A 26,776-nucleotide genomic window follows, 5' to 3' on the forward strand; every position below is an offset into this window, starting at 1 on the left:
AGACTGTGTTCCTCCGCTAAGCACCAAGCCTTGGGAGTGTCTTCACCTTGTTTTCTTCCCATATGACTCATGTTTGTGAAGGTGAACACTTCACAGTCCTGATTCACGTGGTACCTAGGAAACTTCTGACTAATTTCAAAATGGATGTACATGACAACACTGCTAAGGTGTCACTCAGTTTGTAAGTTTAATAACATGGACATAAGCATTTCTCAGCTACAAGATAATCAGTAACACACAATGATTTAATACAAAAAGTAACTATACTAATAGCCTTGTTCTCACGTATGTGAACCCTTTGGTATTTCCTACACAGCATGTTTTCCTGGGCAACAGTTTCTCTGTAAAGAGAGCATGCAAGTGAGTGCATGTGCACACATGCACATACAAAAGAGAATTGTTTTCTAGCAACCCAAAAGTAAAAATACTATAACGTTACTAAAATAAAGTTATGAGCCTGAATTTTAGGGTTGAGGCATTCAAATGAATCCAAAGGAGTTAAATTCCTTTTAAATTCAGTGAGATATGGTTGTTGGTTCATTCAGGCTTTCTTATTATGGTCTCGCTTGGGACTTCCTTTTCTTCTATTCCTACTGGTATCTCACCATGCTTATAGACACTGATAGTAACATGCCCTGTTTCGGAGCCATATTTGTTCTTGACGTAGATGGTGTATTTTCCTGTGTCTTCATTGCAGACTTTCTCTATGGTAACTGTGACAACTGTCCCCTTCACATCCATTCTGTAACGATCTTTAAAGGTGATCATTTTCTCATTTTTGAACCAAGTGATTTCTGGGTACGGATCTCCAGAGATACAGCAAGTTAAACACAGGGTCTATTGTAAAACAAATAGTAGATATACATTATGAAGACACAAATGAGTGAAGAAATTCAGATGATGTGAGGTTCAGATAATTAAATATCAAGATCAGTAATAATCCACAAGGGTTGCTTTTCCATAATCTCTTTGTTCCAAGCAGATTAGAACAGGTTGACTGTATAGTATTCATCAAATAGCACACATACTTGTATTTTGGGTCTATGTTTCTTAAAATGAGAGTGACTATTCCTGAAAGATGGCTGTTAATTAAAATTATTCTTGTTACTTTGCAGTTACATTGAACTTGCTGTCTAATTTGTGGATCCATGGAAATAGCAGTCCTAGATTTAATTTTATTAATGTTTCTTGCAGCTTCTTCAGAACTAGAAAATTCTTACAATAGTGACTTTGGGTCACTTTCACATCCTTGGTATTAAATGCCAAAAATGACAGTGAACATTTGAAACCAAGAGTATTCTCCCCAGCAGTCATTTTCCTACATCTGAGGAAGGGCCAATTATACGAGCGGTTACTCAACTTTACCTTATCCTCCATGATAGTGGCTACATCTGGCAGACCTTGAACAACTCTGGCACGACCTGGGAATGAACAAATATGACCTCTTATTTTTACTTATCAATGTACCACTTGGTTTTGTTTGGCAGAAGGAAATAAATTCATTTACTTACACTTTTCTGCTATTGCTGCTTCTCTAAAAGTGAAGAGACAAAGAAAATTATAGTGGTTTTATTTATTAGGTATTGTACTCTTAAAATAGATCAGTTTGGCTGTGAAAACATTTGGCAGGAACTTACTTTAGCCTTCTGTGCTCAGCCAGGGCATCTTCAAAGGCTGCAAGGAATTAAACAGTTTTAGGGAACGTTGCTGTTCATTTCTTTTGACATAGTAGGCTTTATATAATGCATCAATGTTGGAATTATAGGTATTTGTGCACAAAGCTGTGTGTTATTAACTGTTATATTAGCATGAGGATCTGACAAGGAAATCTGAATCTATATGTAAACTACTGAAGTAAGTGGAGCGTAGTACTTCCCTTCCTTGGGAGGAAGAAATCCTTCAAACAGTTTGGAAAAGTCTTCATAAACTTGAAGCCATGTTCTTTCCAGGATGTCCCCTATAAGCTCTGTCAGCCTCCAGGAGCCAGAGATGTCCTGGGAGCAGCTGTCCTCCCACATCCCTCCCCAGGAGTGCCTTATGCTCAGCAGTGCTCCCCAAAGGCTTCAGTCCTTTCCACTGATTCCTTCTCCTCCCTTTGTCTTTCCTTTAACTTTGCTGTGCACTTCACTGTCCTTAACCCAGTTTAATAGCATGCTGTCAAGGAACCGTAGCTCCATCTCAAAAGAAAGAGAAGAATTGCTGCCAGAGATTTGAAAGAATGTTGGAAAGCAGCTCAGAGAGATCTAACTCCTGTGATGCAGTTGTTGACTCAGCTTACCTTGCCCAGACAAGTCAGTTGACAGTTTGTGAGAGTCATTCCCATCAAATAATTCCAGGATGTATTTTCCTTTATCTGTGTCTGTTGGATTCAGTATGTGAAGCCAGATCTGATTCATTGTGCTCCCAGCTTTCAGTCTGTCACGAATTTCCAGTCGCTTCTCACTAAATAAACCAATTATTAATTTCAGTACAATTTAGCAGACCTGTCTAAATTGGAGTGCTAACTTTCTGTTAAATCTCCACCTGTTAGTATAACAGACTGGGAGTCAGGACCTTAATGAGTCACTTGAATATCTCACTAGTCATCTATCCATGCTTTTAGGTAGTTTGCCAAAGCTCTACAGGCTCTACAATAGTTTTTATTTGGAAGACTAAATGAGCTCATATTTGGAAAGAGTCTTGTAATGTTTGGGAACTGTGTTATTCAGAATGGGTCAATGTGATGGTTTATGGAAGCATAAAATAGAACTTGAAACAAGGAAATAACAGCTTCCTTTCCTGTTTGTAACCAAGGTTATTATTTCAATGAAGATAAACAGTTATTTTTATCTCAACACTGCCAGAATATTTATAACATGGCTATTCTGAAATTCCCAGACGTATTTCAGGATTCAGAGAGGTCGGATCTCCCACTGCCTTAAAAAACTGTAATCTGAGGCCTAACATGCCCAATTTTTGTGAAAATGATAAAAGAAACAGTACCCACAGAAGCCTTCCCAATGCCTTTAGGGGACTCACTTGTGAAACCAGGTTGTCTTCATGTAGTCTGTGTAGTACTTCACATCTGTGTAGATTTTGATGCCTTCATCAGTAGGCTGAATTTTCAGAGGTGTAGCAGAAAGAGCTGATGGTATAATTGAAAGACTGGAATTTAAGAGGAAATGCAAGAGCATCTATGCAATTTTACTTAACACAAAGTAAATCCCAAGCAACCTACTGACATTTCTCACTGGATAATGTGGCTGGTTGGACAGTATTCTGCTTCTGGAAGGCTCCTCTGTTAGCCATCAGAGAGCAGAAAGATGTCATAATTTCTTCTGGAGACTTATAATACACATCTCACAGACAGAAATAGTACAACTTATCCAAATTCCCATAGCAAATGATGTGACAAGGAGAAGGCCACTGGCATGTACAGGTCACAGAAATAATTTCTAAGTGTAGAGGGTTTTGTGTCCCTGGATGCGTTTACTGACCACCCAGATTAAAGATGCTTTAACAGTAAAGGAATATTAAATGGGCAGTATTGTACTCGAGACAGTGCACGCTGACCAGGTTCAGCTCCTGCACTGTTTGCTCTGATCCTGGCACCCCCACTCCCTGCCCCTTCTGTTATTACTGAGGAGAAAAGGACATACCACTGATTTTACACAGCTCCTTGAGAAGTTCTTCAAAGGCTGCGAAGATATAATGATATCTAAGTAACAAATATGGTACTGTATAAATACAATATTAAACAAATCACATCTGATCTACATAATTTTGTCATGTGTAGAATATATCAGCTATTCATTGACTTTTTCTGCTGCAAAGCTTACTGGATATGGAGTTTTTGCAATCGATTCATTTATCTTTAGATGTTGGTCATTTCTTACTACAATTAGATACTCCTATCTTCAATTAGCACTCAATGTGTAATTAAAGCAGGAAGCTGAAATAGTGTGTCATTTCTTTTGTGCTTTTTGTTGTCTTTAACTGATATTCCGTGGCTGTGGTTCAGCTGTGAGTTTTGATCCACTTCTGGGGTTCCAAGGAATTGGAATTTTGTTCTCTGGGTGGTTTGGTTTGGCTGAACTTCCAGGGCTGAGAATTTTTTGTGGATTATCAAATGAATTCTGGCATGGACAGATAAAAAGAGTAGAGATCATATACAAAGCCCTCTGAAGACATATTCTGTTCATTGGGCTTTATATAACATTTGGACAGTAAGAGATTTTTGTCTTTTTCTTTTTAAACAATGCATTTTATGACCCCAGTCTGACATGAAATACTTTCAATTAAACCACCATGTATGTGTATACGTATAAAGTTCTCCTACTTCCTTTTGTGAGATCAAGTTGGGTGTAGTCCTCTCCTCGGTCATCTGAAACAACTGCTTTGTATTGGCCCTCATCTGCTTTGGTTATCTGACAAACATATATGCAAATATGTAATGTTAAACTAAAAGAAAATTAATAAATAAATTTAAACCCACAACAGAATTTTCACATGCCATTGAAACAGGACATGGAAAAGGCAGACAGCTGAGGATTTCCTCTTCCTTCTTTCAGTTTGCCTCCAGAACAGGCAACCAGTCATGATCAGAAAATCTGAAGAGCCCTCAATTTTATTTTTAGCCACTGTTAAAAACATCTAATTTCTAATTTATCTGGCTATAATGTTAATTCTTCTTTCAATTAGTTGGCACTACCCAAAACACATATGGACTGTTAAGCATGAGGTCAGCCATTATTTTTTGCAGGTTAGTGTGGTCACCAAAGCCACCAAATTACTCTTCTATTTTTCACCTTTTTAATATGAAGTGTTCCTATCCCACTCTGTGGGTCAAACGCACCACCTGTTCGAGCTTTCTTATTGAAGAACCATTGGAAGCTGGTGTCCTTTCTCAGATTTGTAGCCTGTTTAAAGCCAAGGTTTAGAAGTCAGGGTCCCAGACACATTTCATTTTATAAATGCAGAGATGTTCATCTAATGTGAAGCATCACAGCAGTCCTACAGGACTGCTGTAGAATACTGGAAGCTTCCCTCTTTGTTAAAAAGTCTGCTCAAGTTCTACTATCTATTACCCTTCGTCAATCTGCAGATAACCATTTGAATGAGCATTGTTCATTCCCAGTCCTTAAAATGCACACCTAAAATGTAGCGCTAATGAAATTCAGACTGTGCAGTTGCATTGCATTGCATCGATATACTTACCTTGCAGGTAAGGAGTACTTCACAGTTCTCGTTAACCTTCCATTTCAAATTCTCTACAAAATATGGACCTGTAAAAGAAAATAAATATCTTTCTATGCAGCTCCACAGCTCAAGAATGATCTACTGGGATGCCTCCATCTCATGGTGAAACCTCATCAGCACTGCCCAGAAGGGGCAGTCATGCACCTGGCATGTATTAGACACACAGCTTACATCACACAGTTATTGCTGGTTTAGTAATGTCCCAAGGCAACAGATATTATGTTCATTGAGGAATCAGACCTTAAAAGGTCAGTGAATTAATCAACTTAAATAATACACTTAATAAAGATAATACAAGCGTTAAGAGCGTTTGATGAAATGCCTTTGCTCAGCTTTTGCCATTCTGTTGACACAGTTCTGGAAGTCATTAACCTTCTGCTTTTCTTACCCTGCTTTTTCTTCCATTCTCTTTGCTTTGCATCAGCCTCCTTTGCAACTTTAGCAAAACCTGTAGGAGCAGTAATCGTCAAAGTAAAAAAAAAAAACACACAGTTTCTTAGTATAATGCTATAGAGATCCTGGTTACAGAAGAGGTTCTCATAAGAGCTGTGACACGTGTTTATAAGGCATTTCTAAGGCCCCACTGAGAACCTTAAGTGGAATAGTACCACCATTTTTTATTAAACTGGATACACAGTATGTAACATTGTCATGAAAATAAAAGTGTCTTTGAAGACTTGTGTTTTAGCTCAGTTTAGATTTTTGGAATTAAGGAAATGAAACAGGAGTTTGGCCATGCAAAAACACAGGCTGGAAATCCTGAAAATAAAAAGTTTTAAAAGTAAGAAACACAAAAGAAGGTGGAGTAAAATATTATCTAAGTTTTAAGCAACTATTTGTAACTTAATCATCAATAAAGGGAAATGATTGCTGACAGTTCATAAGCCAAACTCATTTTGTATACTGAAATTACATGTACCAAATCACCTGATTCTCCCCGCAGCTTTTAGGGAGAGTCCAGTGAATGTGACATTTGTAGAGACAAGTTTTATTCATAGAACCTGGGAGCTTGGAAGGTCACTTGAAATGGTCAAACTGTTCACAGGAACTGAAAATGGTGGTAGACATTGTATGGGGAAGTATATGGGTGTTAATCTTCTTGCTTTCTATTTTTAAATAGTTAAAGGACCTCTGCGTAGAAGCAGATACACTCTGTGTGTTTCACCTGGTGTGATTTGTGTTAGTCTTTCCACATTGCTCAGACTCATCTTTCAGTAAAATCGACACTGGTTTCTTTACTGCATTCAGTTTGATGCAATTAATCAGCTATTAAATACTCTGAATTTTCATCCTAATCCTGTCCCAAGATAAATATGTACAAGTCATAATTCTTGTCATTCAGTTTACTGCCAAGATACGGAGAGTTTGACACAGCAAGATGGTATGTGAATCATTTGGAAACAGCAACTAAAGATTCCACTGGATATTTTCCTTCATCAGATCTGTTTTATTATAAGGTCAAAATCTTCAATTTATGTTGAAGAGGAATTTAGATTATTTCTTACACGATTCATGGACTTAGTGGGCAATATTAGTGGAAAGTGTACGGTTGGATGAGATGATCTTAGAGTAGTTTTCCAACCTTAATGATTCTATGATTTAAATGTGTACTAAAATCTGTTCCCACATTCTCAGTGTGTCAGTGTAACTGTCAGAAGTCCTTGAGGTCCTTACATGCCTAGAAAAATTTCCACTCAGCACAACATTCTGTACTTGGTACTGAATTTCCACTTACTTTCATCCAGAAGAACAAGGGTGAATTGATTTTTAGCTTTTCCATCTTGCAGCTGGGCTGTGTACACTCCTTTATCATCATCACAGAAGTTTTGGATTATCAGTTCAACCAGACCTTTACCTTTGACAAAGTTTATTTTATGTGTCTGAGCAAAACAAAGCAGATATAATAAATTGAGTAGTTTTTCCAAGACTAGATCCTGGCACAGCATCTTCTACAACGCTCGGATACAAGACAGTCCTTCTGTGTGCGTATCCTTGTATATATGTCCCTCATCTCACGGGTGCAAAGAACCAATGCATTCTGGTATTCTATATCCTGAGATTCATTTGTTATTTGTTCATGTGGTTGGGTATAATAAAACTGCATAGAGCAGATCTTTCCTCTGGGAGGCAGTTTCTGTTAAAACCGTGTAACACAAGATCTTCTTTCTTGTGCCTGACAGACTTCTCAGCTTACCAGGATCTCTGTGATTTTTAGTATAATGTCAGTAGTCCACAAAATTACAGATTTGTGGAATGTAATCGTGTTTGGGCAATGATAAGTAATACAGCCACCCTGTGACACCATGCAAGCACTACTGAATGCTTTATACACACACCCCGAAACCTGCCAGACGCTCACAAGCAAATACCATCGTTATGCCTTACTGCCCTATTTGCTCTAGGCAAATATTATCACTACAAAGAGCTTTGCAAACACTTTATAATCATGCATTTCTGTGTCAGTTCACCGTTGTAGAAAATATAGTTCTAACAATAGACTAGGGCTACAGTAAGTTTACTACACACTGCTTTAAAAAAAGAAAACATCAACAACAACAACAGAAGTCAACAAAAAAATAATTGCAATAAAATCCTGAAATTCTTTGCCTACTGCTATCCCTTTTTTAATCCCTGCCTTTTCTTTGTTTGGTGTTTTTTTTGTTGTTGTAGTTGTTTTTTTGTTTTTTTTTTCATTTGTAATTGTTTTGGGGTTTTTTTTTTTTTTTTTGTCCCTTCCCTCTCCCTTCCCCTTCCCTTTTCCCTCCCTCTTCCCTATTTTTGCCATGATGTTAGACCTGGACAGCCTGAGAATCAGATAGTTGGCTTTCTGTTTATGCATATTGTGAAATAAAGCTCCAGAGTCTCCCAAAAACACACATCAAAATGTCTGATGGGAATTTAGAAAATGTAGGGCATGCCGAGTTGGTCTATATCCCTGTTCAGAAGGGAAAAAGTAAAAATTAAAATCATAAGAACATACTGGTGTGCTTGTAATCTCCTTCTCATTGAAGATCAGATGCAGCTCTGCATTTGGTGACAACTTTTCAACCTCCAACCACAGGCGCACTTCTCCTTTCTCCAGAACATCAACATTCCATCCAGATACCAGCTTTATTACTGGAAAACAAAGAGAACTGCCAAGGGGAATTCATATGTAAGCCACAGAATTTGGCTCAGCCCAGATTGTGCCAGTGTTCCCATTTAAAATTCTGTATGTATGGAAGTGGCTGATTGCTCATTCTACTTACATGGGTTCCTGATTTCATGGCTACGTTTCAGTAACTTGTCCAGATCTGAAATGTAAAAAATAACAAATTGTTTAGATTAGTGCAATTAGTCCAAAGCAAAGTCATTATAGCAGCTGGATTCAGCGGGTCAGTGAGCCTTATTTATGTCAAGAAGATGATAAGTACAGAGCATTCCATACAGGGATGACTAGAGAAGGAGGTGGAGATAGTTCTGTCTGAAGAGAACACTGGTTGTATCAACTGAAGAAATACTGTAGAGAAGTTTTAGGTGACTCTGACAGTGTATGTGAAATCTGAACTCTAATGGAAAAATGACTTTCCAAGATCATCGTATTTTTTCTTAGGAGCCTGAAAAAGAAACCATCCTTTGTCTGTCAGGAAATGAGAAACGTATTTCCAATTACACTGCTATCAGTAATTGATATCAGACACTATTCTTCTAGGAGAAGCTCTCCTTTGAACACCTAATATTAGAAAATTATGGCACATTAAATTTTTGTGCTTTTCAATTACTAGTTTTTACCTTCTTGTGTTAAAGTGCAGCTGGCAGAGATATCATCATCCACATCTGTGACCTCCACTGAATATATTCCCAAATCCTTTTCTGATGGATCTTTCAGTATAAGCTTAGATCTTAAAAATAAAGGTAGTAATAAAAAATATTTTTTGTTCAAAAACATTTGTGATTTTTTTTAAATTAAAGAACACAATGCATTTGATACATCTGCAACATTAAAGAATACTTACAGTCACTTGTGACACTGAGGAGCAGTGTACGTTTCTGTCTGTACATTATCTACTCACTTATTGCCTTTCTCTTCTCTCTGAACTCTGTTAGCATCTGGTGGCCCCTCATAGTCCTTCAACCAGATAAATTCAGAGGAGTCATTCTTTTCAGGAGCTTCGAAAACCATATAAATGAACCCTTCTTCATCCACTCCGAGTTCAATTTCATTTGTACCTGAATGACAGAATGGAAAAAAAAAAAAAACAAAAAAAAACCAAAATATTAGTTATGAAGACAGATCAGAGTTTAGCATCTCAGGTTGGATATTTGGAAGAATTTCTTCTCCCAAAGAGCAGTGATGCACTGGCACAGGCTGCCTAGGGAGCCATGGGGTTACTGTCCCTGGCAGTGTTTAAGGAAAGGGTGGATGTGGTACTTAAGGATGTGGTTTATTGAGTAATATTAGTGGCAGGTGGATGATTAGACTGGATGATCTCAGGAGTTTATCCAACCTTACTGATTCTGTGATTCTGGAAATTGGATGTTAGAGCCAGAATGTACAGCTAGAGTAAATTCATTTGGACAGATTCATTTACTAAACTTTATTTCGACTGGGGCTTTTTCTTGCCATTGAACGTGTAGCAAATATTTAAAAAAGCAGGGTTTTTTATAGGAATCAACATAGCATGTACAGACACAGCAATTCATTGTTCAGTTTCATACCAGACTTGCTTTTAGCCACCACAGGATCTGAAGGGAGTGAAGGGGGTCCAATTCCAGCCTTGTTCAGTGCTCTTACTCGGAAAATAAAGCATTTCCCTGTGTCTAGGTCTGAAACCTGTGGGAATCAGTGACAGGAATTAACAAGAGTTGCAAAGCAGTGCTTGTATGCTGAGTGCATGTACAGACCTTCATATGAGTGGTGGCTGTGGATTGCTTGTTTATTTGCTTCCAGTCCTCTGTCCCTTCTTCACACATGTCTACATAATACCCTGTAACTGGACCTGCACCTACATACAACGGTGCTTGCCAGTGCAGCATCAGGGAGGAGTCTCTCACTTCAGTGAACTTCACGTCATAAGGAGGTCCTGTTCAAGGAAGAATGTGCTGTCAAGCGATGAAATTAAAAGATTCGACACATTGTTGGGGTTTGAAATCAGAGAGCAGAGTTTTATGATAACTTGTGAATAGTGGGTCCAGAAGCAATGCTTTCTGCACTGATTAACTGTAGAGACAGGTTCTAGGCATAAATGCATACATGATTTAATGTTACTTGCTTTGGTATGATAATGTTAAGATATTAGAGCTGTATTTTTATTTTTCTGGAAATAATGCTATTAAAAATACCTCAGGGCTTTATCAGTGAAATGAGGAAATAGTACTCTACATCTGAATCAGAATGTCCCTAGAAGTGTTTGTGTGCATTTGTATACTGGGACCTCACCTTATACAGATCTACAGTCTTCAGAAGTCCTTCCTAGTCACTGAAGAGTGAGAACACAACTAGTATATGTGGAAGTATTTTTCTGCTTGTTCATTTTGGGACTGGTACCTGGCTCTGGCATTGTCCATTCCTCACATTTGAACAAGTCACTGGGTTCAGATACTTCCCCAACACCTGCCATGTTCATTGCACATGCACGGAATTCATACAGGTGGTCTTCCTCAAGGTTGCTAACCTTTGGGTTCAAAAATGCAGAGAAATCATTAGTATGGCCTTACATGGTGATAGTCTTATAAGAGTACGAAGAAAGTTCTGGACTAGAGGAAGTAGAAGAAGGCACCTTATCCCACGTTCCAGCCATAGTTCCCACTACACACAAAGAAGGACAGCAACGTATCTGAAATTAATACCGTGTACACTCGTTGAGGAATTGGCTGAATATTGACTTCATGCCAATCTTGTTCAGATACATCATGCTGATCTAGGAAATAACCCAGAATCTTCGTTCCTCCTTTACGCTTTGGGGGTTTCCAGCCAATGGTCATGGTGGCCTTCCCACAGCTCAGCAAAACAAACCCCCGTGGCGCTGATGGGTGAGCTGTGCAGCAAAGAGAAAGACAAAAGACAGTGTTGTTCAGTGCAGATTTGGAAAGGGCAGACGTAGTACTTAGGGACGCGGTTCATTGGGGAATATCTGTGGTAGGTGGACAATTGGACTGGATGATCTTAGAGTTCTTTTCCAACCTTAATGATTCTATGACCTAGGAACTGGGGAAAGAGGGGTACATATTGGACAAACCAGGTTGAGGAAATCTCTGTGTTCATATCGGATGTGAATTTGTGTCAAGATCTCTTAGTATCACTTCTGCTGTGTAAAAGTATCTGTATGGAAACAGATTCTTGTTAAGATGTCACAAGAAAAGTCACAGACATGTTTCATGCGTGTTGCTTTATAATTTGTTGAGTAGAAAAGATGGCAGCAGTGGATTGATATAACAGCGATGACTGAAGGCTGGACACTGGCTTGTGTGATGGGGAGGTCTTTGCAAGTGCTCTAGTGTAATTCACATTGCTGATTTCAAGACACCAGAACAACAGTGCATTTAAAATGATTGCTTGTACCAGTGCCAAATGAGTACTATATGTGTAACACACTGCTGAATCTAAATACTAATTAACGTTGCTCACCCTTGACAAGTATAACTGATAACAGAAGCAGCGGGATACAAGAAAATCAGTTCCCTGTTGCTTTGCTTATCTGCTCGGTATTATTACCATGGTGTGTAATAAGATCTCTGCATGGCAGATACATCTCAGAGGGATTTAGTGCATGTTTGTTACTTACCTATCGCTGGCCTTACAACGATAGGGTCTGTTTCTGGTGAGCTTTCACTCAGCCCTGCCTCGCCAACAGATTTCACACAAAAGACATACTCCTTTCCAGGCTTCAGCCCAGGGACAGTAAATCTAGGAGAAAAAGTCTTTGTGTTAATTGTTCAAAAAAAACAAGTGAAAGGTCTTTTGAACAGATGCTAGTATATTTTAATAAGATACTGTTCCTTGCAAAATCCTTATTTGCCATTACAAATTAAAGAGTCATAGAAAACAGCTACTGACAGTGAGTATGGATCAGATACCAAGAGGTGTCGCACTGCTGCCTGGCACTGTTAGTACAGTAAACAGAACTTTTAATATACTTTTTGGTTGACATGTGACCCTCACAACTAAGGGGGATTTTCTAAATACTGTGTCACACCAATGTGGTACTGTCCTGGAAAGCAAACAAAATATAGAATGTGGTTGTACCAGTCATGCCACAAAATCTGTCTTCCGTGGACTCTATGAGTGGAGTCTATGATGATACACAGTCATTGCTGTCAATCTGGCTTTGGACATAAAAGTGCAACTGGGCACTTTGGCTGATGAGCTTTATGCTAAAAGAGGATATGGTGTTCGCATGCATGCATGCCTGTGTGTGCAGAGAAGGAAGTTCTTTTTTTAACTGAAATGTGACTCTGGCCATAAAGAGAGGAATCCAAGCTGGCACCCTGTCTCGATGGAGTACAATAGCTGCACTCACTCGTTACACGTCACAGGCTTATTATTGACAGTTTGCCATTCTTCTGTCCCAGTCTCCCGACAATATATGTAGTAGCCCAGAGGTTCCAGACTGTCCTTTAATTTATCCCACTGCAAAACAACAGATGTTTTGGTGTCTCTGAAAGCTAAAACCTGAGACGGTGGTGGTAGAGAAGCTAGAAAAGAGAAAATAAAGACAGAAAAGTAGATTTAAAAATGTGTAAATTAAAATGTGTTTATTAAGTCAGTTCACTAACTTAATTCACCTTTCCCAGAGCTTTGTTTACAAATTAGATCAAATTAGCATAGACATTGTCCTTGTGTACAGACACTCTGTTCATATTTGGGTTTGTCATTCCTCGTACTTCTTCCCCTGATAGCCCATTGATTCCTGCAGTTATACCCACATAACTTTCTCCGAATTAAAAGAGAAACAAGACTCATATTGACTCTCACAGGTCTTCTCTACAAATTAGGACCTGCTTCACCCTCAAGAAACAAAAGGACAGTATTAATGAACACTAGGGCAGCTTTAATGTAAGGATATAATAGTAAGGGAAACAGCCACACCTCTTTGCATAATGGAGGCACGGACATGAATCTTTACATCTCTGACTGTTGTCCTGTCAGTTCTCGGAAGAAAACAAAAGGAATTGGCCCTCTAAGCACTGGTGTTTTATCTGAAGGCCCTAGAAAATGGCTTCTTCCACAATCACAGTTGCATCATTCTTTCCAACACTCAAGTGTAACCAAGTGCTGGAAGCATGTTTGGATTAAACACAAGCTTCCATTGTCCCTTACTTAATTAAATATAATTCCCCTACCATGGCTTGGTTAGATTTACACTGCATTGACCAACTGCAAAGTAATTAAAGGAGGATTTAAGGCTTTAAAGTGGTTTCCTGATATCAAAGCAACGGCTGTGTAATGAAATAAAGTTTAAAGGAAGTGGGAACAGAACCTACACATTAGTTTTGTATCACGTTTCTTTTTCCTTATCATTACTATAGTGCATAGCAGCAAAATAATTACCCAGTTTTGCTCCAGCAGTGATGGGTTCACTGGGCAGGGATGGCTCACTAATTCCATACTTGTTAACAGACCGCACTCGGAAACTGTATGGTTTTCCTTTAATGAGATCAAAGAGTGCAAATCTTGGGGAATTAACTGGCATATCCAGATTAACCATTTGCCAGGAGTTGCTGCCCACAAGCGACTGTAAGGAAAAAGGTGATGATTTACTGTTGACAAAAGCTTAAAACTCTCCTGAGATACAATAAAGTTAGTCTTCATAGGAAAGTATTTTTTTTCTTTAATAAAAAGTGTAAGTAATCTTTTTCTTGTTGATATATGTTATTTTTTCTTCCTTGGAAACAGAAGGTCCCTTTGCAGCAGGAAGAGTACAGCGAGTGGGAAATTAGTACCTAGGAAAGTAAATTGGTAGGATGTACTAATTAACTAGCAAAAGGATTAGAGGGGAACTGGAAAGTGAATTACTGTGCAGTTCTTCTCAGCGCTTCCACACCTGGGAGGCCTATGGGGCAGAAACCGTCTTCCCATTAACACTTTGCTACCATTCTGTGGTGTACATTTTACTAATTGATTCTTTTTTTTAAGATGAACAGAAGCCTGGCACTTAGGATTGGTGATGGCTTATTTTCACTGTCCACTCTAAACAGCCACCAGCAATTAATTTCATGCAATAATGATTGCTATGCTTGAGGCCATGTGAGAAATAGATACTTCTACCCAGGAGTAGCAGCAATTTCCCTTCCATGTGACATTATTTTCTTACCTTTTCCACATAATATTGCAGTGGTTCTCTGCCTCTTGGATCCGGTTCATCCCAGGTCAAAGCCACATAATCTTCTCTGACCTCACTTGCACGAACATTAGTGGGTGGTAAGGGAATCTTAATGTGCCCTATGGGAAGTCAGAACAGGATACACTTTAGAACTGTAGAATCATGGAATCGTTGGAGTTGGAGGGAACTCTTAGAGGCCATCTGATCGTACTCCCTTCAGTAAACAGGGACATCCACAACTTCATCAGTGCTCAGGGTCTGATCCAGCCTTCAGTTGTAACGTAGCAGAAAAATCAATGTTCTTTTAAAACAGATCATGTTTTCCCAGTGTAAAATAAGATTCTTGTAAGGATAAAGGAAGAGATAAATAATCTGGGGATAGGAAAATCAAGATTTTTTACAGGAGTCTGTGCTATTTATGATAGCTCCTGATCCTTGTGCAGCTTACAGGGAGGTTTTGTGTGCTAATATCCAGCGTGATGTTAGCACTGATCTCCTTGTTCTGTAACAGTCATTTCTGAGGGAATGGCTCAGTATAGATTGAACTTACCTTCTAGGTCATCCTTGAAAATTTCTATCACCTTGCCTTCATCATATGGAATAACTGTAACGTCAAACAGGACAGTGTTATCCAGCAGGAGATACAGAGCCATGTCAGAATGCTTGGATATTTTAAAAAGACTGAGATCAGAACTGTGTCATATAATTATATGCATAACTATATATGTTTCATGACATTCAGTGACATATCTGTAGTATTTTGATGTTTTCTGTTCCAGAATAGCACTGAGGTAGGCTCAGCAAATGCACAGGACGGCAGTGTGCTGCACTGGTGATTTTAGCAGTGAAGAGAATTCTGACAAAATGCATTCACCTGTACTGCAGCCTCATATTGTACGGAAGGAGCAAATTATCCTTGTTTTAGTACACACCTGTCACTCTTTTGCCCTTGCTGGGGTCATACGTTATAACTGGATCACTGGTTTTTGAAGGATGGCTGATCCCTGCTTTATTGACAGCTTTCACTCGGAACTGATATGCCTGCCCTTCAGCAAGGCCCAGAATGGGGTACCTGCAGGTTTTCACAGGCTTTTCGTTGCATGGGACCCAGTCCTCTGACCCAGCAGTACACCTGAAATGGAATGCATCCCATGGAGTTCCTTTATGGTTTTCCCACAACATGATCATGAGGTTTCATTCTCCACAATTATAAAAATACAGACCTTTCAATAAAATATCCAAGGATTGAGCTTCCTCCATTATCACTGGGTGCCACCCAAGAAAGAATCAAGCAGTCTTTATTTATGTCATGGCATTTCACATTGAGAGGGGATCCAGGTGCACCAGCTGATTCTGCTGCAGCATCTGCAGGAACACCAAAGCTACTGTGGTTAAGACTTTTCTGTACCAAAGCTTTGACTCAACAGCTTAATTTTAAGCGTGCCTTGCTAATACAAGTCATATTTGCTACACCTTAATCACAGTGGAAAATAGGATTTGGACATTCCATTAATTGTAACCAAAAATGCATTCAACTGGGACACACTTTCTTACGAGTGAGGCAGTGAATTCCTTTACGCCAAAGTTTTAGGAAACAAGCTTTTGTTCTAAGTAGGACAGCATCCTGTTATTACCTCGAACAAACACATAAGTGGTTTGCTCTTTGCATCCATCCAATGAGGGGACACGGATTGTGTAGAATCCCTCATCTTCTTTGTAAGCACAGGGTACTGTCAGAGAAGCTTCCTGGTCTTGATACTTCAGTTCCTGGCATTCTGAGTTCTGCAGCAACTCACCTGAAAAGCATGAAAAGGGTAAAGGAGATCCACCTGAACTGGTGGAGTGAGGATCAATGTATTCCCAAATGCAAAAAAAAAAAAAAAAAACCAAACAAACTTACCACCAAAGACAAGAGAAACTACACCAAAACAGCAAGATAATGAATCTGCAAAACAGTCCTGATATTATACCTCAGTTACACTCATGGACTCTGATCCTATTTTATTGGCATCTCTGCGTTCTCTTTGCACACAAACAACAGAGCAAAGAGAACTGTGCCTATCCTGAAGAGCAATCTGTGCAATAAAAGAGTAATAAAATCAGTGAGTCAAAGGTACTCTTCACAGCAGGAAACAGGATGCTCTGAATTCTGCCAGGTACTTTAGCAGCTCTACCTGAAGATGCAAATAAATTATAACATCTCTGGGTTGGGAAGAGCTGAGAGCAGTTCATGAATCCCCAGTTCTATTTCTCTCCTGCAAACATTGGATTACAGCTATGAAATCAACTGGTATATTCATATATGTATGTGTATTCTATGTACATAAGCATAGCTATTGCATACAAACCATCTCTGAGCCAGGTAACGTTTCGTTGGTGTTCAAGTAAATCAGAAGTGAAGTAACAGGAGAGGGTGAAAGGTTCCTTTTCTCTTGAAAATAGTGGTTTCAGTGAGAAGGCAAAATCTGCCTCTTGAGCAATAAGGGATCCTATGAAATGAAAATGAAATGCAGCATGAGAGATTTTGCACTGACCTCTACCTTGGAGCATTTTTTTTTTTTTTGGTCGCGTATTTAGAGTTGGTAGCTCTTGCTTTTCCCATGCAGTCAGGCTGACAGGAAAATTAGAGCTCAGAAAAGAATTCCATTGCTTCAGGAGGCAAAAATCAAAGAAATAATAACCAACATTTACTTACTTCTGTATATTTCTGAATCAAATCCCGACTCCTTTCCATAATATTCTACAAGACAAGAAGGAAATGCATTTAGGAAATTTCATTCAACTGTTTATCTTCCCCTCAAATATGTACAATGGCACTAAGCAAACTGCTCTTTTCCCTCAAAGCAGCTCTTAATGTGAACCTTCAGAGTGTCATCATGCAGTAAAACATGGTGTGCAGGACAGTGAGTCTCCTACAAAAATCCGTATTTCAGCAGCTGTGGGCTCTCTGGAGGTATTCCCACATCACTCGATGTCGCCCTGAGAGCTGTTGGTATCACAGCACAAAATGACATGATGTGGAGCTGGAATCTAAGAACCGATGCACTGAAATGGGATGAAACTGAGATGCTCTCTTATCTCTAAGCCCAATAAATGCACATAACATAAGGGTTTTTTTTTTTCATTTTGAAAATTGCAAAGCTCACTCATAAGCACAAGATGTGTATTGCCTGTAAACAGCTGAAGAGGAAAGAAACAGAAAGGACAAGAGGTGAAGCATGGCCTCATCTTGGGTCCTATGAGACCCTTTGTGGTGTCTTAAGGCACAGTGAGTTTTGCTGCAGGAATCATAGAATCTTTAAGGTTGGAAGAGACCTCTAAGATCATCCAGTCCAACCATTCACCTACCAGCAATATTGCTTGCTAAGCCACACCCCTGGGTACCACTTCCATCCTTTCCTTAAACACCTCCAGGGTCTGACCCCACCACTCCCTGGGCAGCATGTGCCAATTAATCACCACACTTTCTGAGAATAATTTGTTCCCAGTATTCAACCTGAACCTTTCTTTGTGCACCTTGAGGTCATTACCTCTCTCATTCGCCAGCTTTGGCAGGGGGTTGAACTTGATCTCTAGAGATCCTTTCCAACCCCTACGTTTCTGTTATCCTGTGACTCTATGATTCATTCAGACCATCAATATAGATATTAAACAGGGCCAGCACCAATACAAAACCCTGGGTAACACCATTGATACGACCAGTTGCCTGCTGAATGCAACTCCATTCACCACCACACTCTGGACCTGGCCCTCCAGCCGATTTTACCTAGCAAGGAGTAAATCACTGAGCCCAGAGACACTCACCCTGGCACCAAGGGGCATTCCAGACAGTGTGGGGCTGGGAGAAGAGGCTTGCCTGCAGGATGAGGAATGTTTCCAGTGGAGGAAGGATTAATGCTTTGGTATACTCTCTATTTTCAGAAGGTTAAACACAAATAGCAAAAAGGAGAATCATATTACTAAGATAATATTAGACAGGGTCAAGGAAGAAGGAAAAGTGTGGGTCTCTCACCCACAGTTACAAGGAACAACATTTGCAAACTGTGCAGAATGCAAGATGCAAGGAAGAACAGTTTAATGAGGTTCTTAGTGATGAAAAGAGCAGTCCCAGTCAAAAATTTCTGGAGTAGCCCATGGCCCTTATTCTTCCATTATGCCTGCTCTGATCTTAACATACTGCAAGAACCTACATAGAAGACAAACACTGCATGCATGGTAACATTTTGGTACTTCAATGTTGGGGTAAGGGGACATTAGGAATTTGGAAAAGCTTAGAAATGGAAATTTTCTGGGCTGGCATACATCTACCTCTAAAATTGGTGAGTGTGCGCTATATATTTTCAGAATTTGGGCTTTGGAGGGACATAGAATATAGAATTTGAAAGATATTGTGAACAATACACTTGCAATAAAACTCAAGTCATTCTTTTGTTTGTACATTCATCTCCAAACGATATTCAGCTGTGATCAAAGTATATAATTCCAAGAGTAATGATAACAATAACATAACCCATGACAGAGACAAGAATATATTAAGGCATCACCAACATATATTATGTGTGAACTCAATGAAATACCTAAACCCAACATACTATCTAAACCAAATACACTGTCTAAACCAAATATACCATCTAAGCAAAAAAAAAGTTTTTTCTGTCTAAAAAAAAGTAAGCAATCGACCAACAATTAATTCAGCCAAAGACACCTGCCACTTCATGACCTTCATGAGATCACCCAAGCAAACTTGGTCACCTCCTGCTCATGTTACCATTTAAATTACTCCCTGGATTCTTATTGAAAGCATTCTGTTGTCTGTTGTTCTGTAGGTCTATTCAGTCTTTTTAATACAAAATTATGATCTATATATGTTTATATATGCATATAGGAAATATGAAAGAATTATATGGAAGCTAAACTATGATTCTGTGAAATTGCATCATATATTTCTTAAATCATGATATAACTTCCCTTTTCAAGCAGTCATAGTTTACTTCCTTCACCACACCTGACTTTGGCTTGCACCAGACCCCAAAGAGTCTGTGCCAGTTACTGTATTAGCTCTTGGTTACCAGCGTGGGAGAGGAGTATGGTATTCCATGCAATATTGCATCAAGAGAACCCCCCGAGAGCCAACTGTTCACCAATTTCTTGCTTAATTTTAGAAATGGACCAGACACCTCCTAACAGTGCTACATATTCTACATGTTGTGCATGTTTGTTTTATATCAGTTCAGATATATTCAACTATATAAATTTAGTACAATTTCAGTGCAGTAATAGGATAGCTGTGTCCATATGGAATCCAGAAGATTTTGCCTGAGTCCAAAAGTGACTGCAAGGCCATTATATCTGACACTGCATGTTGGTTGGCGATAGTTAAATAGTATTTCATGGAGTTGTGCTTTCCTCAACCCCTAACGAATGAGAAGCATTCTCCTTTCTTATTAGCAGAGTGCTTGCTTATTTCTGTGGGTTTTTTTTTAATTTTTTTTTTCCAGAGTATTGGCATGGTTTCTAACAATTCAGCAATTTAGAAGAATCTCAAGAATGTGAAAATTTTAAAGACAAAATAACATTTTCTACTTACTCCTGACAAGCACCGTAGCAAACGAGTAAGCCTTGCCATACTGATTCTCAATTACAACACTATATTCAGCGGAATCTTCTATGGAGCATCTGGAAAAAATATTTTTCAAACTTTTTAGGTTTCAGTCATTATACTCTACAGGACAAATTCAGAGACGTTCCCTTTAATCCTGTAGGGCGAATAGTTCTAAAGAAAGGAATTCAAATGGAATAGTACAGAGGATGGTATATTTCCATACAGCTTTATACAGATGGTACGCAGGTTACTAGAAAAGAAAAGGAATGATCATCTTTACAACGATCAAGGTGTGCTGATGACTCTACTAGAGCGGGATCTCCAACAAGAGGTCCTCTGCCAGTGGTGGTCAGCCCTTAAATGGGGTCTGGGAGAGGTAGAGCCAGACTCCACCCCTTCCCATCACACAGGTACATTACCTTCACCTGTGCCCCTGTGGTTGACTCAGTACTTGTCTCAGGTGATCAATCAGTGGTTCAGGCCATGATTCAACAGTTCCCATACAAATCCCCAGAGTTGGTTGGAAGGGTTTCTTAGGGGTCAGTTCTTTTTCCTTGATGTACGTGTATTAAGCAAGCAGACACCCGTCAAACACCAGATTCCAGTGAAGATATGCATGGGTATTTATCACCTGTATAGCTCACAGGGTTGCTGAACTAATGTAATTGTGTTGATCAGCCCCAGATCACATTGGTATGTCTCTTTTGTGAATTGCTCTTAATGACAAAATTTTGGCTATGCCAAAAAAAGAATTAGGAGTCAAAATGAGGCTGTAAGATTTTGGTAATAATAAATATTTAACCTTATGAACTGTTGAGATTGCTTACTAACAGCAACAACTCAGCTCAGACACAACCCAACAACACCAAGTTGGCTCAGATCCCAGAACAACTCTCTCATTTTCTAGGATACCGAAAGTAGTTGTTTTAGGAGTGAGCCTTATTCAAGTGAAAAAAAAAAAAAACCTCCTCAAGGATAAGAGCATGCACTTTACCTGCTGATGTGTAAGGTCAACATTCCAAACTTGTTTTTGATCCTGTATTTTCCTGCTGGGGCTAAATGGAGGTCAATGGGGACTCCATTTTTATACCTAGTTGAACACACAGGTGATGTGAGGAAGGGATGAAGAGATTGATGAAATTAACACTTCCTTTTAAAGTCAGCATCCCAAACCAATTTGAAATAACCTTGCAGCCAACCTAGAATCCACCCTAATTTTACATTCTCTAGGGCTGCTTGGAAACTGACTGTAGGCTGTTCCTCACTGGTTTGTTGCTTCTTCCTCTTGTGCTCCTTGCTTTGCAAGTTGTTTGAGGGAGTTTGTGCTAATGTTTCTTGCTTCCCTTTGTCAACTGGGGTTGTGTGGGAGGTTCTTATTCTCTTTGCTCTTTGAATAATTCAAAGAGATAGTTCTGTAATAATAGAATCATTACAGTTGGAAAATATCTCTAAGATCATCCAGTACAACCATCCACCTATCACCAGTATGGCCCACTAAGCCATCTCCCTAAGTACTACATCCATCCTTTCCTTAAAAAACTCCAGGGACAGTGACCCCACCCCTGGGCAACCTGTGCCAGTACTTTACCACTCTTTCTGAGAAGAAATTCTTCCAAATATTCAAACTGAACCTCCCCTGGTGCAACTTAAAGCCATTCCCTCTTGTCCTCCTCATCAGGAGCCCTAGCAGTACCAGAGTCATCTGCCTACAACATCATTAGTAATCCAAATTTTTGCATACTTAGAACTTTTCATGGGAGGAATGGTCAAAGATGTTATCATTTATTTTTGTCCCTTGATTATTAACAGTAAATGCAACACTCAAATCCTGAGATTGCCCACAAAACAGAGTATACAGGACTAAGGGAAGCCTGGAGATCAACATGGATGTCAGTCCTACCCCAAAGGAGCTTCATAGGACTGTCTACTGTCTTCAGAGCCCACTGAATACTTCATGTCTTCTCTAGTCTTAATAGTGAAATTGGAGAAGGGATCTAAACTGAAATAATTTTCTGTGATCTGTTAAGCTATCCCTTTCTCCTGTCAGATGTTACTGCTCTGGTTGCCTCCTGACTTGCACACAGATTTTTTAGCCATGCGGGCAGCATGAGCTACAGGTATTGACTGACATACCAGGTCACCTGTGGCAGTGGTGAAGCCAGGACTGTGCATGTCAGTGTCACTTCCATCCTCTCCCAGACTGCGTGTACTCTGAGGGGGATCCAGAACATAGGTGCTCGCCCTGAACGCAGCGCAATGTATTCCTTCTCCCTGTGTGCCTTTTCTATAGCCTATGACAAGGACAGACTAAATAAAGGCAATGGAAATAGACTGTTTTTCAATTACACAAATTCTCTTACATGAGGTACATGTGTGATAATGCTTCAGTGGCAGAGATACAAGGGCTTGTCCTTATTGCTGGCAGCAGTGACGTGGTCTCAACACTTGATTAGGTTTGCTATCCTCTCCAGAATGATATAACCCTGTTAGCATTTCTGCTACCAATAGAGATATCTGATCTGACCTTTCTCCGAAGTGCCTTCCGATCAGCTCTCACACGCAGCAGTCTGCAATTCTTAATAACCTTCTCTTCCAACTTTTCCATCTCGTTTCCAAACCAAACTCTCTTTTGCCCCCTCTGCTCAAGCTCTAAGATGGCAGCTTCTCTTCTTATCTTGTAATTCCTGTAACAGAGGATGTCAAAAGCCAACAAAAATCAGGATAACACTTTCTCTTTTTTTTTTTTTGTCTTTTTATTTTGTTTTTTTTTATAGTACATATTTTTTGTTAAATACAAGTAAGTGTCGAGGACAGAAATATCAGTTTGTATGTCATATGGAGTATGTCAGGCAATTTTGCCTCATATAAATTAACAGTGCTACCATGAGTTATAACACTTTAATGGCACATAAAGGGGACCTGCTAATCACTTCTAATCACATAGGGGAGCTGGCAGAATAGCTAAAGAGAGGAGGGATGCTGCTAACTACTTGTGTTGTTCAGTCATCACAGGAGGACAGACAGCATGATCACTGCCAAGAATTTCTGGAAAAGAGGAGGGAGCTCTGTCTGTTACCACTGTTTGTTAATCTGAAACCATATTTTCCATTTATTGCCATGAAATATGGTTTCTCTTACGCTTTTGCTTGTGAGGAAGGTAATGTTACGCAGCACTACAGGAAACAAGGGAAATATAATTTAGTTTCCTACATTTTCAGATGGTGTTTTTCAAAGAAAAGCCTCTTGATTGATCCTGGTCTTTTTGCTTCCAATGAAATGAGTTGGAACCTGTGACTCCCATAGAAAGGCAACATTGGACACAATGCTTGTATTTGTTATAATGATTTTTGACTTACTGTGGTGTTTCAGAGGCCAAGGCAAGGGCAGCTGCTATGGATAACTCCGAAAGGCTGAAAGTCTCTTCTTCCTCACTTCCAGAGATAGATGCACATAGAAAGAATCCAGCCATTAATTTCATAAATTAAACATTCAACAAAGCTGTGAGTTGTTCAACACTGAGTGCAATGTTTCAGAAAGTCCCATGAAAGACATGATTTACTCAGACTGTCCTTAACTCTGTGCCTTACCTGGTTTTGAACCTTTTCTTTCTAGTCACAGAGGTCATTTGCAACTTCTGCTGCCTCTCCTCCTTTTGTTCCTCCTCTCTGTGGTGGAAGAATGTTTGAGTTCCCATGCTGAGAAGTCAGAGGCAAACTTTCTTGCTGGTATAGAATAAAACATAAAGCGACTTTCAAACAAGGCAGCTGAACGAAGTCTCCTTCAGTTAATATTATGTCCTTGATTTGCTTTGACATTCAAATGCCATAAATGAAAGTTCATATAATATCGCCTTCTGGCATTTGAACTAAGAGGTTTGTTTTGTGATGCTTCAGCAGAAAGTGGACTCAGACAAATAAATTAATAGGTCTTTAAAGGTGGCTGAATTTTTAACAGAAGAGTAAGCAAGCGGCATTCTGTGGGTTGATCTGTTTTCCTAAGGCTGATGCTCTAAAGCCGCTGGATATTCTTCCAGGTTGTTCCATTAGCTCAGACACCCAATATAGCATACAGACAAGTGAGGAGCATGATCAGAAGGGAGATGAGAGGAACATTGATGATCAGGGATAAAATAAGATACAGAACAGCAGATAGTGAACTGCAAATGAAAAGTTTGAAAAATAAGCATATTTTCAGTCTGGAAACTGCTGGAGGGGAGGGGGGGGTGAGAGGATGCCAAATAACCTGTGCTCTGACATCCAGACTGCAACTGCATGGTGTTCTGACCATGTCTGGTTGTGGCAGGGGTTGGATCACGCAGCGCAGTTTGCTTAGTGCCATTGTATATAAGGGGAAGTTAAACACCCACATGAGATTTCCTAAATGCATTTCCTTCTTGTCTTGTAGAATATTATGGAAAGGAGTGAGGATTTGATTCAGAAATATCCAGAAGTAAGTAAATGTCAGTTATTGTTATTTCTTTGATTTTTGCCTCCTTAAGCAATGTAATTCTTCTTTTCTGAGCTCTAATTTTCCTGTCATCCTGACTGCATGGGAAAAGTGCAAGGCTCAGCTACCAATTCTAAACATTCGACAACAGCCATTTCTTCTTACATCGCCTCTTTGGAGATGTAATGGTGTTGAAAGATACCAAACACACATGCCAATCTGCCTCTGGCTCATGCTGCATTCTTGGAATTTTCCCTTGATAGATTTTTTAACTGCATTTTTGCTTTACCTCTTTTTTTAAGCATGACAGCCCCACATCTCTGACGAGCATTCTGATTTTCTGTCAAAGTAAACAAATATTGCAAGACCATGGAGAAACACAGCTGTATGGCAAAGCACAGTTCTGGTTAGAGGAAAATACCCCCAAATGCAGACAAAAATGCAGATTTCCTCAGTAGATGTTGACTTTGGCTGAAACAAATTAGTATTGACAAGTACAAAATACAACACATCTTTGCAGAAAAAAATGATCTTTTTATTTCTCAGAATATGACTCTCTTCAGGACTACTACAGCTGCAAAATGACTGCAGGGCATCAAATCTTTGCTTCCACGTACACAAACAGTTGCTGTTCTGAGGTTGTTTTTAATATATATTGTTTTCTATTTTTCCCTGGGAATTTTCCAGTGATCAATAATCTGGTGTTTGTTGCAAAGCAATAGAGTTCTGAGCTTTTAAAATATATATTTCTTCAATCCAAATATATACATTTTTCTTAACAAATAAATAAAACATAATAGATTCATGTGAGCAAACATAATTAAAGCTAGTTTCCTGAGAACAACACTGGAAAATCAGTAACGACACTCTAAAGCAGATGCACTCACAAAGCACAATCCATCTCTGAGATGCCATGCAAATAAAGGGATCATACAAAAGGATCGTGCTTCTATAATATATTTTAAATCTCACAGTAAACTGGAGTTTACTTGCAGATAAATCAACTTACCCTACGAAGACTACAGTGAGAGCCTGTCCCCACGAAAGAGAAAGGACAAAGGAGCGTTTCCTTTTCCCTGTTGATGACACTAAGAATGACTCTCCCCAAAAGAATGTTCCCCATGTTGGAGTGCCCATCCTCGAGTCTTAAATATAGCATCCTGCCATGCCATCACTGTGACAATGGGGAGATCCATGCAGGGCTGCCTAAGCCGTTTACTGTGGTGACAACCAGTTGCAAATGATTTTTAGTTCAAGCAAATTATTGCCATTGTCAAGTGATGCGAGAAATGAGAGGTGCCTCCAAAATTTGGGTATCTGAACATCATATTATCCTCTGCTAATTTAGGATAGAAGCTCACAGAGGAACCAAAGTTAATTATGAATGTTTTCCCTTGAGTTGACATTGCCATTGCTGCATAATGGACTGAAATAATTTATTTTGACATCTCTGTTGTGAATACCAACCCCAGCCAAATCATGTCAGTGTATAATTAAATCAGAGTCAACACCAGCTCTTATGTTTCAACTGGCTCTGACTGTTATGTGTTCCTTGTAACAGGTAAACGAAGGTTTGATTCTGGGAGAGAGTTGTTCTCAGTGTCATCAGTGGGGAAAATGAAATGCTTATTCTCAAAATAAAAACACTCATTTTGAAAAGAAAAAAGATTTAAATGCACTGCATGGCCAAGTAGCCCATGTCCGAGGGTTGGAACAAGGGGATCTTGAAGGTCCCCTCGAACATAAGCCAGCCCATGATTTAAATCTTCTGAACCAGCGAGTGAAAGGCTACTGCTTTGCACTGTGATACAGCTGCTGTGCACGTTATTTCATGCAGCTCTGCTGCATCGTTCCTCCCCATCACAAGCAATGATATTTAGGTCACAATGAAACCAGAGGGAAGCTATAAAGTCTGTTCTAACCTGGCCTTAATGCTTTCAGAGCTGTCCCTCAACTCTGCCTCATCTTGTCTCCAGAATTTCAAGCTCTCCATTTGTTCCTTCAGTATGATTTTCCTCAAGAAGCACATAAAAAAAATACTCTGTAATTTCGAGTGTCTTCAGATAGTTCACCTTCCAGTGCCAAAACAACTGACACAGAGAATGTGAGCCTCTCTGCGGCAATATGCAGCAAAGCTCCCTGGGTTGCTCGGAGCAAAGCTGCTGGCACGGGGAGTGGCTCAGTGACA

General features: G+C 39.4%; 1 protein-coding gene across 1 annotated transcript; it reads right to left on the reverse strand.

The window, feature by feature from the left end:
• Positions 1–163: 163 nt before the first annotated feature.
• Positions 164–25,978, reverse strand: MYOM3 (myomesin 3). The gene is made up of 37 exons (XM_065744353.1): positions 25,598–25,978; positions 23,730–23,864; positions 23,499–23,573; positions 22,667–22,826; positions 22,276–22,433; positions 21,137–21,232; positions 20,128–20,216; positions 17,236–17,280; positions 16,889–17,029; positions 16,175–16,336; positions 15,764–15,905; positions 15,473–15,672; positions 15,091–15,144; positions 14,532–14,659; positions 13,769–13,952; positions 12,738–12,912; positions 12,003–12,124; positions 11,068–11,255; positions 10,766–10,892; positions 10,123–10,301; positions 9,937–10,051; positions 9,291–9,447; positions 9,010–9,119; positions 8,487–8,531; positions 8,219–8,355; positions 6,974–7,118; positions 5,627–5,686; positions 5,197–5,264; positions 4,788–4,898; positions 4,319–4,406; positions 3,639–3,677; positions 3,019–3,124; positions 2,279–2,442; positions 1,638–1,674; positions 1,512–1,534; positions 1,366–1,421; positions 164–837 (listed from the first exon to the last, which is right to left on the reverse strand). The coding sequence occupies exons 2-37, from the start codon at positions 23,834–23,836 to the stop codon at positions 538–540; spliced, it is 4,293 nt and encodes a 1,430-aa protein (XP_065600425.1). The 5' UTR covers positions 23,837–23,864; positions 25,598–25,978; the 3' UTR covers positions 164–537.
• Positions 25,979–26,776: the final 798 nt, after the last annotated feature.

This window comes from Cyrtonyx montezumae, unplaced genomic scaffold (assembly GCF_038088225.1).
Source record: "Cyrtonyx montezumae isolate F1298 unplaced genomic scaffold, pur_monq_1.0 scaffold_31, whole genome shotgun sequence".
Taxonomy (NCBI): domain Eukaryota; kingdom Metazoa; phylum Chordata; class Aves; order Galliformes; family Odontophoridae; genus Cyrtonyx; species Cyrtonyx montezumae.

Excerpts from the sequence above, each read along its gene's own strand:
- MYOM3 (XM_065744353.1), bottom strand. The coding sequence starts at position 23,836 with ATGGGAACTCAAACATTCTTCCACCACAGAGAGGAGGAACAAAAGGAG. Across the intron at positions 22,434-22,666 it reads GGAAGGCACTTCGGAGAAAG|GCTATAGAAAAGGCACACAG; the intron begins GTCAGATCAGAT and ends TCCTTGTCATAG. Across the intron at positions 1,675-2,278 it reads AACTGACTTGTCTGGGCAAG|CCTTTGAAGATGCCCTGGCT; the intron begins GTAAGCTGAGTC and ends AATTCCTTGCAG.